Source organism: Quercus suber, unplaced genomic scaffold (genome assembly GCF_002906115.3).
Source record: "Quercus suber isolate HL8 unplaced genomic scaffold, Cork oak 2.0 scaffold_2, whole genome shotgun sequence".
NCBI classification, from domain to species: domain Eukaryota; kingdom Viridiplantae; phylum Streptophyta; class Magnoliopsida; order Fagales; family Fagaceae; genus Quercus; species Quercus suber.
Genome location: NW_027069469.1, coordinates 3,732,043 through 3,749,904, shown reverse-complemented (window position 1 = coordinate 3,749,904; position 17,862 = coordinate 3,732,043). Strand labels below are relative to the sequence as shown.

The window sequence follows — 17,862 nt, the reverse complement described above, 5'->3', positions numbered from 1 at the left end:
ACTCTCTATTTGTCAATCGTCCAAGCCACTACTTGAGTGCCTATCGTATCAGACACCTCTTCTAGCTCTCTGTGAGTTAGGTTAGCCAAGGAAGCACTGTTCAGGGGTCTTCTCCATATAAATGTAGCCAAAAGTAGCTGCAGTGCATTTAATACGAAGGTAACAGCTTTCCCCTAGATATTTTTGGGTTCCCTGCCTTCTCATGTGTTCATGAGGCACACTTCTAATACTGGAGCTTCTATGGAGGTCATTTTCGTCGTTGCATACGTGTTGGACGGCCTTCATCCCTTTCTTACTCATGAGACTCTAAACTAGAATCCCTCATTACTTCTTGTCCCTCCTCGGACTTGCCAACATCCTCGGATGAGGTCCAAGGCGTAATATATAAATTTAGGCCCTTATCCCTAAAATAATAATAATAAATAAATAATAAAATAAATTAGATGGGACTAACTCACTTGAGGACCCATGACCTACTTTTGGTTCAAAGACCTAACAGGAAAAAGAAATATTTATATTAATTATAGTAAGGCCTTTAAACTAGTAGTATGATATAGGTTACGTACTTTTATAGAAACTAGTTAGGGCAGCACGTGCAAGACATGTGCTTGCCGTGGAAAAAAAAGTACTGTGATAGTTAATGTCAATTCTAGATTTTATTTTTATTACAACATAAAAATATGAATCATTTGATTTTTAAAGTATATAGAGATTTACATTAATTAAAAGAGACATTAATTTTAAGAATTTTGATAATTATGTTGTAAAAAGTTAATCTCATTCGTTTAAGAATTTTGATCAACCACAAAGTTAGGGTAGCTATTTAACATATAAATCTTTATTTAACTATAATAGTTTTTTAGTACCTACTTGCTAGAGACAATATATCTATTCTCTAAAAACTTCTAAGAATGATAACGAATATCATCATCTTCCAACAATAAACAACTGAGTTTTGCTAAGAAATTTATTTAAGAAAAAAAAAAGAAAAAAAGAAAAGATAACAAAAGGCTTATGTCATCAAATATCATCATTCTAACTTTCTAAGAATTTTTATTATTTAAAACTCAAAATACATAAAAAAAAAAATTAAGATGTTGAAATTTAGCAGAAGTAATTTAGACATTACACAATAAAATATTTTAAGAATCATAAACTTTCATTAGGTTTTAACTAAGAGAATAATAATATGACATATTTGCTCTTTTCCAAAATATTAAGGGAAAAATTGCTTGATTTTAAAGTTTGAGAAAGAATTGTAAACTACCCCAAACATAAAGGATGAAAAAAAAAAAAATTTCCTAAGTTTTTGTTTTTGTTTTTGTGTGCAAAACTATGTTTTTTTTTTACTTAAAATAGTGTGTAAAGAAAAAATATACAAAAAGTCAACACAAGAAAATTGTATGTGAAATAGTGAATTTTGGCTCAACAAAGTTGATTAAACCAACAAAAAATTTCTAAAAACACAATAGAATGACGCAACATTTTCATAATACATTTATAATTTTGTTATATTTTATTTTAACTTATAAAGAATTGACAACTTAGCAGTTTTGAAAATATTGTAACAACATTAAGATGTCTTAACATTTTTCACACAAAAAAATGTTATGTCCATGACATTTTCACAACAAATTATAAGTAGTAGGTTACTACAAGTTGTTATTGGTGGGCAAAAAAAGTAGTTTCATTGGTAAGTTTAAATTAGAACCAATAGCAATTTTCTATATTTGATTTGTTATGAAAGTGTTGTGAAAATTATTGTGGAAAAACCAAAAATAATATAGCAAATGTATTACAACTTTATGCATTCACCCAAAAAAAAAAAAAAAAGGGCCAGCAAAACAGTGAAAGTAAAACAAACAAAAACTACTATGCGAAATTACTGTAATTTTTCCCATTTACTCTTTTTATATATAAGATATATATATATATATACACACACATACATACATTGCACTTATAATGTAAATTTATATTGTAAACACATAAAAATTGGTAAACGTTGTACACATTTGCAAAATTTGTACAATTTTTTTTTTGCAAATGTATATAATATTGCTACTTTTTGTGTGTATACAATATAAGCTTATATTACAAGTAGAAAGTAAATATATAAAGATCCTTTAAAAGAAAAAGAAAAAGAAAAAGAAAAAGAAAAAGAAAAAAAGAAAAAAAAAAAAAAAAGCTCAAACCAAGTTGGTGAACTTGAAGGGGGAAAAAAAAAAGGAGGGAAAAGGCAAGTCACTAAACCAAAAATATTGTTCATAGCACTATTCATGAGCCTATTCGCTTATATATATATATATATATATAAAAAGAGTACAAATCGATGACTAAAAAACAAAAAAGGCGATGAATAGTATGTATAGAACAAACCAAAAATATTATAGCTTTAACACATTTACCTAACAAATGTCACAACATTTTTACAAAACATTTATTTTCAGTTGTGCTTGGTCACAGTTTCATATTTTATTATTTTATTTTAACTTATAAAAAATTTACACCTTAATAATTGTAAAAATATTGTGAAATTTATTGTGTCAGTATAATAATATATATAAAAGGGAAAAAAAAGTACAAATAGAAGACTAAAAAAAAAAAAAAAAAGAGACAAAGTGGCTCAATAAACCAAAATGATACCGTAGAGGCGCTGCTTCTTTTTATATAGTTAATAGAAATAGAAATAGATTAATATATTTTTTTAAAGGATGTGGGTTAGTTAGATGCCTTTGTCTTGACATTTAGGCCCAATAAATAAATATAAAAAAAAAAATTGATAAGATGGGAGGAGATCAGGAGAAAAGAAGAAAGAAACAAGAGGAAATTGGGCCACGTCTATATAAAGTAAATTGATCCAGTACTTTAAACACAAGTCCAAATGAAAGAAGTGAATTTGGTATTACATTACATCACCCATGGTTTTGAGGATTTAAAAAAAAAAAAAATCACAAGAAACAAAAATAGTTGTTAGAAATTTGCTTCTTCACGCTAATTAGAAATTAGTGGTACTAGTTTAGTTTCTTAATGGGCTCAAGTGAATTTATTAGATGCATGCGGTTTTTTTTTTTTTTTTTTTGAAACTGAAACTGAATTTTCATTAAACTGAAATTGGATAACAACAGAGCACAGCAACAGGAAAGACAAAACAAAAACAAAACAAAGCTAACACTTAGCTCTATATGACAGGCGACTCAATTCCTTTCCATAGCTGAGAAGAACCCGATGTCTTGGCTAGCTGAGCCAGCTCATGCGCAACTCTGTTGTAGTCCCTTTTCAGATGTCACATTTTCCAACTCCTAAAAGACCGTAGCAGCTCCAAAGAACCTTGGATGACCATTCCAAACTCACCATTACAGCTTCTCTCGTTAATGGCGTCAACCACCTCACAAGAGTCAGACTCCACAATAATTTGTTGAAGCTCCATCTCCATAGCCAACCTAACCCCTGCATCTATTGCAAAAGCTTCTGTAACAACCGCCCCATAGTCCCCATTCAGCACCTTACACGTCACAACAACAACCATCCCCCTACTATCTCGAATAACCACACCAATAGAGGACCTACCTCTAATCCCAGCTGTAGCACCATCAACATTTATCTTATATACATCCGGAGGAGGTGCTGCCCAACCAACATCAGAGGCTTGTTGTTGTTGAGCTTGACAATACAGAACAGCATTTTTGTAATCCTCTCGTGTACGAACCGCCATGCTCTAGATTTGTGAATGGGGACTGCTTTTAGCCTTATGAACCACTTGATTTCTGTTAAACCAAATAGCCCACGTAGTAATAAAGAGAGTCTCAAGGTCATTCGGAGAGCCAGCATCTAATATTTCCAAGGCTAAGTCCACAAAACACCTGTTTACAGCCAATAGATTTATTGGACAATCTTGCCAATTCCACCAAATATCCCAAAGCTTTCTACAATAAATTAAGGCATGGCTAGAACTTTCAACAGCCTTTTCACAGAGTGGACAATTAGCCCCCACATTTAAACCTCTCTTTGCCAAATTTAGCCTAGTGGGCAGCCCATCCATACAAAACCTCCAAGCAAAAATTTTGATTTTGGCAGGGAGCTTGAGTTGCCAAACCTTCTTCCATAAGCAATTCCTAGAGTCCCCATTTGGACACTCGCCCTCCTTGGAATTTTCCACCATAGGAAGCGCAACATAATATACATTCCTGACAATGAAAACTCCACGTTTGTTTCCCAACCAAGTTATGCTATCTTCTGGCAAATTATAACTGAGGGGAATGTTAAGGATGGTTTCAGCCTCAAAAGGAAGAAAAATCCTCTTAACCATATCCACTTTCCAATGCCTTGTTTCTTCATTGATTAGCAATGACACCATTGGAAAATCTCCAATATCTTGTAGGGGGGAGCAAACTTTGTAAGTAGAGAGATTAGGTAGCCACTTGTCTTCCCAAATATGTATCATCTTTCCATTACCGACCCTCCACCTTATACCCTTCCAAATAACCTCCAAGCTATTATAAATGCTTCTCCACGCATAAGAAAGGCTACATCCAAGCTTTGCACCCAAAATATCACTAAAAGGAAAGTACTTGGCCTTGTAGATTCTTGCAATCAGCAAGTTTGGATTCGTCATAATACGCCATGCCTGCTTCGCAAGCATTGCTAAGTTGAAGGCTTTTAAGTTGCGAAAACCCATACCACCATCCGATTTTGATTTGCACATTTTCCTCTAGCTAACCCAAGCTATTTTTGTTTCTTGATCTCTCTGAACCCACCAAAAATTCCTCTCCATTCTTTCTAAGTCTTCACAAAGTCCTTTTGGTAGTTGGAAGCAACTCATAGTATAAGTAGGGATGGCCTGCGTGACTGCTATAATCAAAATTTCCTTTCTCCCCACAGAAAGCATTTTTTGTTTCCACCTAGAGAGCTTTTTTCCAACCTTCTCCTTAATTTCTACAAAGGCCTGATTCTTGGACTTGCCAATTACTAATGGGAGCCCAAGATATTTTCCTTGCCTTGATTCTTGCATTGGCCCTAGAATTTCCAAGACCTCTCCTCTTGTTTCAACTGGGGTATTCTGGCTAAAGGTCACCGAAGACTTGTCCATGTTGATCTTTTACCCTGATGCGGCCTCAAAAAGCTTTAGAATTTCAACAAACTTGTTGACCTCCTCCCTTTCAGCCTTACAGAAAGATAGACTATCATCCGCAAAGAATAAATACGTTACTCTAGGGCAACCCTACGAATGGACACTCCATTGAGAAGATTCCTATTGCTTGCATCAGCTATAAAGGCAGAGAAAGCTTCCATACAGAGAAGGAATAGATAGGACGATAATGGATCACCTTGTCGAAGTCCTCTAGTTGGAAAAATTCGCCCATTAGCTTCCCCATTAATCAACACCAAGTATGTTACTGTTGTTATACACTTCATCACCCATCCAACCCATTTCTCACGGAACCCAACCTCCTCATCACCTTCTCAATGAAAATCCACTCTACCCTGTCATAAGCCTTGCTCATGTTAAGCTTGACTGCCATGTAGCCATTCTTCCCACACTTCTTGTGATCCAAATAGTGCATTAACTCAAAGGCAATATGCATATTGTCTGTGATTAACCTCTCAGGTAGAAAGGTGCTTTGATTTTCAGATATTATTTGAGTCAGCACTGTCTTAAGGCGGTTTGCAAGCACTTTGGAGATCAATTTATATGCTACATTACTGAGACTAATTGGGCGAAAATCCTTCATCCTGTTGGGCATTTTAACTTTTGGCACCAATGTAATATAAGTATGATTAATATCAAATAAAGAAGCATTTGAATTTAGTACATTTAACACCATATTAGTAACATCAAAACCAACAATGTCCCAATATTTCTGGTAAAAGATAGTAGACATACCGTCTGGTCCAGGTGCTTTAGTTGGGTGCATTTGCTGAAGCGTTGTTCTGACTTCCTCTGCTGTAAAATCTTTAGTAAGGTCACCATTCATCTCCTTTGACACCTTAGCCTGAATTAAGTTTGTAACCTCATCCAAGCAGGACGGGTATGTAGAGGTATAAATTTCTTCACAATAACCAGTTATCGTTCTAACTATATCCTCCATGCTATCATACTAGACACCTTCATCATTCCACAACCTAACAATAGTATTCTTCCTTCTTCGTTCAGAGGCCCAATGATGAAAATATTTTGTATTACGATCACCCTCACCCAACCATTGTACTCTTAATCTCTGTTGCCACCAAACCTCTTCATCATCCAGTAATAGATTAATATCTTTTCTCAATTTATTAATTTCAATCCCATTTTGAAGTGCTATGTCATCTCTTAACAATTCACCAAGCTTTTCTTTCTTCTCTTGAATCTTCTTCGGAATCTGCTTGAAAACAGAGTTACCCTACTTAGCAAGGCTGTTCGCGCATACTTTAAGTCCAGCACTAAAGCTACTCGGATCATGGAGATTACTATTAGCCCTCCAAACCTCTTCAATCAGTTCCTTGTAGTCAGCCCGTCTTGTCCATATAGCCTCAAAGAAAAATCTACGTTTTCCACGCTTTTGGAAGGAATTAGAGTCAGCAAGTAACAGGGGGCAGTGATTAGATGTGGTTTCCTCCAAATGCTGGACTCTAACATTTGAGAAATGCTCTATCCACCCTGGAGTTGTAAGAGCCCTATCCAATCTCAAATAAACTCTGTCATTTCCTTCCTGTTGATTGCACCAAGTAAACTCAAAACCCAAGAAACCCAAATCTTTAAACCCACACTTATGAATAATATTTCAAAACGCATCCATCTGATGTTAGGGTCTCGGAGCTCCCCCTAATTTTTCATCTATTGAGGTGATTTCATTAAAATCACCATAACATAACCAAGGCAAATTAAATTGACAATTAAGAGTATCAAAGTACTTCCATGATTCTTTCTGCCAATGTGTCTCCGGATGCCCATAAAAACTAGTTAGCCTCCATTTGAATCCAGACCCTTCTTCGGTTACCACTGCATCAATGTGATGCCTTGAATATCTCTTAATCTCCAAGTTAACTTCCTTCCTCCAAAAAATCGCTAAACCTCCTCCTCTCCCTTGTCTTTGGACATACAGACCATTAACAAAATCCAGCTTCATCTTGATCTTTTTCATTCCAGCTATCTTTATTTTCATTTCTGACAAAAACACCACTTCGGGATCCCAACGCCGCACAAGGTTGCGCAACGCCCTAACTAACCGGGGGTTCCCAAGCCCCCGGTAGTTCTAGCCTAAGACCATCATGGCTCTCGGTGGTGCTGCTCAATAGTCACCACCGTTCCTAGAATATTTTTCTTTTGCTTTCTCTTTAGCTTTCTATTCTCCTCTGCCTCTAATATTTCTAGTTCTCCCGTCCTCTTAAGCCCACTGCTTCTTTTATGGCCTAGCATAGCTTCCTCTTTAAATAAGCCTTTCTCCCTTGCAAGTCTCTTCCAACTTCCTATGGTCTTGGGCTCCAAATTTTTATCCTTACAGCCCACATCTAAAAACCCCTCATCTTTAAACTTTGAAAAATTAGTACTAGGCTTAATTGGGCTTGTAACTTCCATTTCCTCCAAAATGAGCCCTTTTTGGAAGCCCACACCCGATTGGTCTAAGCCTGGCACGTCACTCTCACTTCCTTTGGATTCAAAATTTAAAAATTTCTTTGTGGCACGTGTAAACTCAGACGTATCAGCAATTAGAGGACTTACCGCCAAGTTGTCCCATCCGCTAGAGTGACAAGCCGCCTAACTTCCTGATTGTCCATCACTGCATACATCACCCTGTCCAACCTGCTTCTCTGCACCACTGCCACCATCGTTCTGTCTACTCCGTCCGCCGTTGCTAACCATGGCATCCCCCTCTGTTAATGGCTGCGCCACCTTCCTTTCCCAAGCACTTGGCTGATGGTGCACTTCCTTTCTCGGTTTCATTCTCTTCGGCCCACCTTTAGAGTTGCCGTTAGCCCTTATCCATTCGCCGTACTGATACTCTGTCGCTAGATGCATGTGGTTTTAGTAGTTCTTTAATTATAAAAAGAAATCAAAATCTGAGCTTATTATTAAAGTCTCATTTTCTTGGGATAAGTTGTATAACCAATTAACCATCCTTTGCCTTCTCAAAAAAAAAAATACCATCCTTTGCCCTTCCCCATGAGAAATTATATAGTCCTCATGGTAGATCACTTCATTTGTCCACTATTCCAGTAAAAAACTTCCACCTATTTAAAATTGCTGAATTAGTATTTATTTTTTATTTAAAACTTTATAATTTTAAACAAGTAAATGTCTTTTACTAGAATAGTAGACCACATCATTTGTTCATTATAAAGACCTTATAATTTCTCTTTCCCCATGCTCTCAATTTTCATACTATTTTTCCGTTGTTGACATTTATTCTGGTTTTCAAGTTCAAGCAATATAATTATTACTGTACAACTGTACAGTACTACTACAAAGAAAAGAAGAATGATATGGAACAAAAAACATCCTCTTCATCTTTCACTTTCATTACATTTATTAATTTAATTTAATTTAATAAATCTCTGTGTTGTCAGCATTATTCATTTCATATCTGGCTTTGTTTTTTGTTTTGTCACCAACCATTAAAGCAACCCTATTATTATTATTATTATTATTATTATTATTATAGGTAATAGGCTACTTGACTTCCCTTTCGTTGCATACATTTTCGTTTATCCAAAACATAACGTTCCCCAGACCCAGGCCTCTTTCTCTTCTATTCCTCAAAAAAAGGCCTCTTTCTCTTTTCTTTATATCATGAGAAATTCTACCGAATAGCCAAAATTTCCCCCACCGTTACTGAGGAGTGTACAGTATACTGGTCTAGTCTTGTCTCTATACTCTTTGAGCATTAACATTAGGTTTCTAAAAAATATCTTATTTTATTTTATCAAAAATTACTTTATTTATTATATCATACTATTTTATGATATATTTTACATCTTAATTTTTATTTTACTATATAACACATTAAAATAAAATATTTACACAATAAAAAAATAACCTTTAATCCAAATAAAAACCCAAAACTCAATAAAATATATATTTTTTTAAAAAAATCTTACTACAGTACCATCATAAAAGTAAAATGATCTTATAGCTAAATAAATTTTGTAGAATTGGAAGTACGGTTAATGCAATATTTATATGGTTTGATGCTAAATTCTAGCATATTTGAAGTTTTAGTGTGCATTTGGGAAGCGCGTTTTGCGCTTCCAGACGCATGTTTGCGTTTTCAACTTTTGTTTTTTCTAGCAGTGAATGTTGACTTGGTGGGGTGAACAGTGTACATATAGTAACTTTTTCAACAACTTTTTAATCATGGGACCCACAAATTTCACTTTTCAGTAACTTTTTTATTAAAAATAGGTTTTACGGTACTATTTACACATTTAAAAATTATTTTACTACAGTATTTTTTAACTTTTAATTTTCAGTTTTTAATTTTCAACTATATCTAAATAAACTCATAGGATGTGAAATACTGATGACTAAAGCCGATTCATTCTTTCGGGTAGAGAGCAGATGCCAGTTGTAGTACTATTTTAATAGCACCTTAAAAAAAAAAAAATTGTATGTTATTTGTAATATATATATATTAGTGATTTAATTTTTGGCGCGAAAACGAAATTAAATTAAAAAGCTCTTTAAAGAATTGCATTGCTTGCTGTGCTGCTGATTTTGTGAGAGAGTAGCTACTGACACTGAGTCAATTTAGAGAATCTCATTTCTTAAATTAAAGATCTGAAAATAAAATTAAAAAAAGTGTATGTATGTATCTTTTGTTTCTTTATTTATTTAGGTTTGGTTATTTCTCTCAAAAAAAAAAAAAAAAAAAGGTTTGGTTATTTATTTCTGACACTTTTTTTGTTTCTTTATTTATTTAGGTTTGGTTATTTCTCTCAAAAAAAAAAAAAAAAAAAGGTTTGGTTATTTATTTCTGACACTTTTATTACTAGCTACTTATTTTATTATTATTATTTCCTAAAATGTCTTTTGGTTTTGGAGCTCTAGCCTTGAATTGACTAGACGGTGAGTGAGAGAGAAGCTTGCAGTTAAATCACAAGTCCCAGTTTAGCTGCTTTTAATTTGCTCTAAATTCATGGCAGAGACAGAGAAGCAAGTGGTTGTGGAAATCCCTATCCCTGTCCCAGGGGAAGAAGTAGAAGAGTCTTCTTCGAATTCGAAACCCATTAAAATAATAGACGCATCAGCAAAAGCAAAAGGGTCACCGGAGATCTCTAGCTGGTACAGTCCCACCAACACCAACACTTCTAAGCCTCCCAAAGTCCCCACCACCGATGTCAATGAAAACCTTACACGCAGACGTTCTCTTGCAAGGTCTGTTTATTCCAAACCCAAATCAAGATTTGGGGAACCATCTTATCCTCTATTATTAACTCCAAATGACCACAACAACAAGGGTTTGCATGTGCAAGAACAATTACAAACTGAGACTTCTCCTAACAATTATTATTTTAGGAATTCCTTCAGTATGGCGTCCCCTAATAATAATAAGTCTGCCAGACCTGTCTCCATCACTCCTAAGACGCCCCTCATGTCGTCTCCGGGGGATGATGATCAGGATGAAGAGATTTACAAGAAAGTTGTTTTGAGTAAAGAGAAGCATAGGAGACTAAAGACTAAGGTTTTGATTGAGCTAACTGTGTTTGTATGCATTTTGGTGGGCCTGGTGGCTAGCTTAACTCTTGAGGGGTTGAAGAATTTCATGGTGTGGGGTTTGGAGTTTTGGAAATGGTTGGTCCTTGTCATGGTCATCTTCTCGGGAATGTTGGTTACCAAATGGTTTATGCATCTGATTGTGTTCTTGATTGAAATGAACTTTTTGCTTAGGAAGAAGGTGCTCTATTTTGTTCATGGATTGAAGAAGAGTGTTCAAGTCTTTATTTGGTTGGGATTGGTTCTTCTTACATGGGTATTTCTCTTCAATAGCGGGTTTCAGCGGTGGAAGACTGCCACCAAGATTTTGGATTATGTGACATGGACTCTTGTTTCCCTTCTCATTGGGGCGTTTTTGTGGCTATTAAAGACATTATTGCTGAAGATCTTAGCGTCCAAGTTCCATGTGAACACCTTCTTTGATCGAATTCAGGAATCAATCTTCCATCAGTATGTTTTGCAGACCCTTTCGGGGCCTCCGCTGATAGAGGAGGCTGAGAGGGTTGGGAGATCACCCAGCACTGGTCAATTGAGTTTCAGGAGTACGAAGAATAAGAAAAAAAGCAAAGGTGGGAAGGAGAAAGAGGTAATTGACATGGCAAAGCTTCATAAGATGAAACAAGAGAAGGTTTCTGCTTGGACAATGAAGGTGTTGGTTGATGCAGTGATGAATTCAGGGCTGTCAACAATCTCAAATGCACTGGATGAAAGTGTTGATGATGGAGGTGGTGAGCAGATGGACAAGGAGATTACAAATGAGATGGAAGCAACTGCCGCCGCCTATCACATTTTCATGAATGTTGCTGAGTCTGGTTCCAAGTGAGATTTACGTTTTATAGAAGTTTTGTAATGTTGTAGTATCCTTCCCTCTCTATGTTATTGTTTGGCTAGTTTCTCAATATCTTATATCTATGAGTAGGTACATAGATGAGTCCGACTTCCTGAGATTCATGATCAAGGAAGAAGTGGATCTTGTGTTTCCACTGTTTGAAGGAGCAGATACAGGAAGGATTGACAGAAAAGCTCTTACATATTGGGTGGTAAGACTTTTTCTTTTTATATTAATAAATCTTCACTTTAGTTTGCAGTTTTATGCTGTCTTCTAAATCTCTTTACCCATAGCATGCTTTTAGTCACTTGTCACTGGGTTCTATTGCTTGGTCATTAAGGTATGCAATTCTGAAACTGTAGAACATTTTTCACCCTGCATAATTTGTGAAAAAGCATAGAAGAAGCATAATGTAATGACCAAAGAAAAAAGAGAGACTAATAACCTATGCATGTGTACAGTTTCAAATTTGCTTCTGTTTTCCTTCATCAATTATGTGACCATACAGAGCAAACAACATTCTGAATTTTCTGGTGCATTTAGTCAATTGTTTTTCAATTTTGAAAATGCAAGACAAGGGAAGAGAGGTTGGGCCTTGGTGCGATGGTAAGTGTCTTCCCCCAAAAGTGACTGATTATGAGTTCGAGTATGAGAATCAACCTCTTCAAAAGAAATAATAAAAACATAATAAAAAATAAAATTGGGGTGTAAGGCTGCATGCCAATCACCTCTCCCAGACCTTGCAAAGTGGAATCTTTGTGCACTAGGTATGACATTTTCAAGACGGGAAGAACCATATCATAATCATGAATCAGGGTCAGTTGTTGCAATGTGGGGTTGCTGAAGGTTTTCTCTACATGGGTAGCTGTAACAATCTTTATGCATGTTACTAGCTGTAACAAAGATGGAAAACTCTGTTTGGTTCATGGAATGCTCTTTCGTTAACATTTGTGATCGTGCAGGTGAAGATCTACAAGGGCCGCAAAGCACTAGCACATGCTCTAAATGATACAAAAACCGCCGTGAAGCAGTTAAACAAACTCGTGACTGTGATCCTAATTGTTGTGACTGTTATCGTGTGGCTTCTCTTGATGGAAATAGCAACAACAAAAGTTCTTGTCTTCATCTCATCACAGCTTGTCGTGGCAGCTTTTATGTTTGGAAATACCTGCAAGACTATATTTGAAGCTATTATATTTGTATTTGTAATGCATCCATTTGACGTTGGTGATCGCTGTGTCATTGATTGTGTTCAGGTAATCTATAAGAAAACTTTATTTTTTTTAATTTAATTTTTATTTTATCTTTAATAAAGTTCATCTTGTGTGGGTTGGTTACTTCATTAACTGATAACTGACAGATGATGGTTGAAGAGATGAACATCTTAACAACAGTCTTCCTGAAACTCAATAATGAAAAGGTGTACTATCCAAATTCAGTTTTGGCCACAAAACCCATCAGCAATTACTATAGAAGCCCTGATATGGGGGATTATGTTGAATTCTCAATTGATTTTGTGACACCAATAGAGAGGATTGGGATGCTGAAAGATAAAATTAAGATGTAAGTTTACTAAACTGTCGCTTTTCCTTTCCTTTTATGTAATAATGCAATTATGAAAGACTGTTATAATTGTTGCAAATTCGTGTCTTTATGCTTAATGGCTTTTAAAGGATAATTGGGAGAAACAGATACTTTTTGGGCCAAAATGAGCAAAATTACAACCCAATATGAGCAAGGACTTTTATTAGAACAAGCCAAAAACAGCAAAATTACAAGGAATTTTATTAGAACAAGCCAAAAACAGCAAAATTACAACAGCAACAGTTGGAGCTACAAACTAGAGACCAGACCCCAACTCCTAGCAAAACAACCCATAGCTCCTCAAGCAAAAATGTTACAAGTTAAATATCATTATTTACTACAGACTGGGAATTCCACAATATCAACACAAATTTATATTTAGATTGGATGTTGCAGGTTCTTATGGGGTGAGTTTATGGAAATATAATAGAAGTGGCTGGTCTATTTTTTCTTGCCATATTCAGTTTGAGGTTGGAAATGGATCAAGATTGAAATTCTGGTCTGATGTTTAGTGTGGGGTCAGCCCCTTGAAAGTGAACTATCCAGAATTATTTAGAATTAGTAGGGCAAAAGAGGCTTATGTTGCTGACCATATGAAGTTCACTAATGTGGTTCTTTTTTGGGATTTGGTATTGTTGTGTGCTATTTAGGATTGGGAATTGGAATCCTTGTCTAATTTTATGGATGTTATATATGGTATTGTGGTATGAGTGAGGATAAATTGTGTTGGAAACTTGCTAAGAGAAAGGGATTTGAGGTGAGTAGCTTTTATCGTGCTCAGATGGGTGTCTGTGAACAATCACTCCCTTGGAGGAGTATTTGGAAGACAAAGGTCCCTTGCAGAGTAGCGTTTTTTGTTTGGATAGCAGCTTTGGGAAATATTTTGACGATTGATAATTTACACAAGAGGAAGATGTGGATTTTGGATTGGTTTTACATGTGTAAAAGCAGTGGAGAATCAATAGATCATCTTTTTACTACATTGTTTTATTGCATTTGAGCTATGGTCTATAGTGTTCACCTTGTTTGGTATTTATTGGGTAATGCCAAAGACTGTGCTGTATGGGTGTAAGCCTGTGGTGTGTGCAAGTGTTGATGTGTGTGCAGTGCAAGTGCTGAAGAGGTGCAGGGTTGAAGCTGTGCATGTGCTAAGGCTGTACTGAGCTGAGCTGGAGTTAGTTAGGTAGTTATTGTGATTAGTTGTTATGCAGTTAGTTAGTGGATGAATCAGATTGTATAAATAGATTAGAAAATGAATTGTAGGGACCGTATGTGGAATGTATAAACTTGCTCTTCTTTTCCCTTATTTCTTCCTTATCTCTTTTTTTCTTTCTTCTTCCTTCCTTTAGCTCTGTTCTTTAAGTTCTTGGAGGCCTAGTTTCCCTTGAAGAAACTACCAAACTGTTCTTGGTTTCAGTCATATTAGCAGGATCTTATCAAGCTTTTACCATGTTGGCAAGGAAAATTTGGTTGTCATCGTAATGGTGTTATTTGGATGGCTGTCCCTTACTGCTTGATGTGGTGCATTTGGCGGAAGAGAAACAACTGATGCTTTGAGGATTCGGAAAGGACAGTGGCTAATCTAAAACTTTTCTTCTTTAGAATGACGACTGATTGGATGTCCATTGTTGCAAGCCATTCCGTTTTTTTCAATCTGTGATTTGATGGATGTTTGTAACTTATGCACTTGATTGTTATGATCCCCAAATGCATACGTTATGTATACTTGGGTGATTCTTTTTATGATTTGAATAAATTTTACATTACTTATCAAAAAAAGAAGTTCCACTTCAATTCTTGCTCTGACTTTGCATTTTATTGCATCAGCCATGTCCTACTTGGTTATTGATATTTTCTTGGTGAATTATGGCACTTCTTTGTTTCCAAATGTGATTAATAGCAGCTTCCAAATTCAGTTGACAAATTACAGCCATAAGGCTCTTTTCCTTCAAATTGTTCTCACCCCAATTAGTGACCATCTCACATTCAAGTTCAGGAACTTCAATGATGCAGCTATGCATCAATGTTCTCCAAAATTCCTAATTCTCATAAAAAATGAACACTCAAAGAAAAGATGACTTTCCATCTTTTTGATAGGCTATTCTTCATTGCTAAACAACAAACAAATGCATTGTCTTGGTATTGCTTTTGAAAACTAGACTAGTTTCGGTGAATTGAATTTTGTGTCAAACTGTACAGAGGACTGGCTTTATTTAAGATCTTGAGTTCTTTTTTGTTGAAGTATTGGGTTTATGTTGATGTAGTGGCCTAAGAGGCTCAGTTATGTTGCAAGCCCATATTGGGCTAACCCTAGCTTCTAGTCTCTATATACACCCTATTAAGAGTTCATTGTAATTGTTGACTTGAGTATACAGTAAAGATTAGCTACTAGGGCTTTATTTTGTGGATGTAGGTAGTTGGCCGAACCACATAATCTCATATGTTCTTCTCTCTTTCTTGCTTCCATTTTTCTCTATATTATTTTATTCTCGTCATTAACAGTTTTTATACTACTATTTATTCCATAGATATGTACAACTCTTTTGCCTCTCTTCTCCCAATTTGCTTTTGTTTGGTCAGGTACCTGGAGAAAAATCCACAACACTGGCATCCTAACCACAATGTGTTGGTGAAGGAGATTGAAAATGTGAATAAGATAAAGATGGGTCTCTACATCTTTCACACAATGAACTTTCAAGATTTTGGAGAGAAGAACAGGCGAAGAACTGAATTAGTTATTGAAATTAAGAAAATATTTGAAGAGCTTAATATCAGATACAATCTCTTGCCCCAAGATGTTCATCTTCTCCATATTGGGTCTGAAACAACAAATGCAGCCAACAAATGATTATTGCTCATTGCTTCATAAGCCTTTGATAATCAGCAAGTATGTTCCTGTTCTTCCTCTCCCTTCTGATGAGATGAACTAGGTTTTTTGAGATTCCCATGTAAGTTTGCCATTTCAGCCCACATTATGTTAGAGTGTCAATTTGGATCTACACTAGATATCTAGGACTTGAGTTACTAGCTTTCCATTTGCATCCCATTGCCACTGCTTCCAATTATTCTAAATCCATGGATTTTTTAATGTGAATATTCATATACACAAACAAGCTGAGCATAGTCTAACCCTGGGTCAGTAGAGCTGGGTTTGGTCAAGTTTATATAGATTCCAAGCTAGAATCAAACTTCGCTCAACAAGCTCAAGCTTGGCATGTACAAATACCACAAAACTTTTCTCACTTGACTTGACCTGGCTTGTTTTATCTGACAAGCCTGTGACTGAATCTCAAATTTGAGCTCATGCTTGAGCCTGGCACAAGCAAAGTATATGTTAAATTATTAGCTTAATATAGACATATGAAGGCTGATGCATCAAACTGGCTGATCTCAAGCTCAAGTTCATTAATTACATAAATCTCATTCAAGATTGAGCTCATCTCATCTATTAAATCATATGAGTTACGCAACGGCAAGCCTCCAACTAACTTGAGCTGAAGTGGCTGGCTAGTGGCATGGCTCATCCGAGGCCTTACTAATCTGTATTATGAAAAGTCCTTGCTCACTCGATTTAGAATTAATGTTGAAATTTCTGCAGGATACTTTTTTTTTTTTTTTTTTGTTGAGGAAAGCTGTAGGATACATTTTACATTTTATTCAAGGCCATTGTGGTCCTTCTGTTTGGATAGGACCTCTTCAAACAAGGTATTGGGTAAACAGTAAGGAGTAGAATTATTGGAACAGATCACTGTATATATATATTTTTAGCTCGAAGTCAATGTAGTCTCGAAAGTTGTTGGACAGTATATTTGTGGTGTGTGTGTGTGTGCCTGTTTATCTTACGGAACTTCATACTCTCAAAAGGCATGTTGAATCAGTGATGAAGCTGAGCAAACTGGACATTATAACTTGGCTGGTTTGTTGAGCCATCTATGCAAGAAGGTGGAGGTGGAGGGTAATATTTATTTTTCTTTCTATATAGTTGAGGGAGATTAAAGGATATTAACCTGTAGGCCAGATAAATGAGTTTTCTAGATGATTTTGAAGCTGGAAAAAGACAGTGGAATGGAATGTATGGATATGCTAGTACTTGTAAAATGTTGATATTTAGTGCATGCTTGGGATTGTGGTAGGAAATATATTTTTAATGGTAGAGCGTTTGCGAAAAAAAAGATAATAGTATGGAAAGGCTGTTAGTAAATCACACTTATAAAAGTGCTTAAAGATGTTATATCTAAAGAGATGTTAGAAGTGGGAATTGACAAAAGAGGACATTAAAAAAAATGATACTAACTGTTACTATTTTAGTTTAAAATGCATTTTTTTTTGTTCGTTAAATCTGACGTATTTTTCGATTTTGGTTCCTCAATTTAAAAATTTTCAATCTTGGTATTTTAAAAATTTTAAATTATAACAATTTATTCCCTCAGTCTATTTTAGTGTTCAGGTTTTCCATATGAATAGAACAAACTATAAGTCTTAACCGTATTCTTCATGTACAAGAGAAATCTAATCCTAATGGATCAGTCTAAGAGGATAACCTTATCCTCCAAACCAGGCGGAGAATTTGCCACGTAGGACAACTCCGAACTGACACATAAGCTTCAAATCTCTAATTTCCACCTCCCATCTTATTTCAGGCCTGTTTTGTACATCCAATATCTAAGCTCCATCTCTCTTCTAACTTCTAAGAGGGTGAATAGAATACTGACATCACTTGTTGCAAACCAAGCAAGATTGATAAACAAAGTGACGC

At 35.5% G+C, this 17,862-nt stretch overlaps 3 protein-coding genes across 4 annotated transcripts; 1 reads left to right on the top strand and 2 right to left on the bottom strand.

The window, feature by feature from the left end:
* Positions 1 to 3,286: 3,286 nt before the first annotated feature.
* Positions 3,287 to 3,715, bottom strand: LOC112038638 (uncharacterized). Its single transcript, XM_024071461.1, has one exon. The coding sequence runs from the start codon at positions 3,713 to 3,715 to the stop codon at positions 3,287 to 3,289; it is 429 nt and encodes a 142-aa protein (XP_023927229.1).
* A 2,383-nt stretch (positions 3,716 to 6,098) lies between these two features.
* Positions 6,099 to 7,145, bottom strand: LOC112038639 (uncharacterized). The gene is made up of 3 exons (XM_024071462.1): positions 6,981 to 7,145; positions 6,411 to 6,692; positions 6,099 to 6,362 (listed from the first exon to the last, which is right to left on the bottom strand). Exons 1-3 carry the CDS (start codon positions 7,143 to 7,145, stop codon positions 6,099 to 6,101), a joined length of 711 nt encoding a protein of 236 aa, XP_023927230.1.
* A 2,869-nt stretch (positions 7,146 to 10,014) lies between these two features.
* Positions 10,015 to 17,860, top strand: LOC112038652 (mechanosensitive ion channel protein 10). Of its 2 annotated transcripts, XM_065763440.1 has the most exons (6): positions 10,015 to 11,512; positions 11,613 to 11,733; positions 12,485 to 12,778; positions 12,883 to 13,085; positions 15,687 to 15,993; positions 17,747 to 17,860. In XM_065763440.1, the coding sequence occupies exons 1-5, from the start codon at positions 10,116 to 10,118 to the stop codon at positions 15,952 to 15,954; spliced, it is 2,283 nt and encodes a 760-aa protein (XP_065619512.1). In that variant the 5' UTR covers positions 10,015 to 10,115; the 3' UTR covers positions 15,955 to 15,993; positions 17,747 to 17,860. The 2 variants fall into 2 exon arrangements, with proteins under 2 accessions (XP_065619512.1, XP_023927248.2); XM_024071480.2 differs by lacking the exon at positions 17,747 to 17,860 and having other exon boundaries at positions 15,687 to 16,987.
* The last annotated feature ends 2 nt before the right edge of the window (positions 17,861 to 17,862 follow it).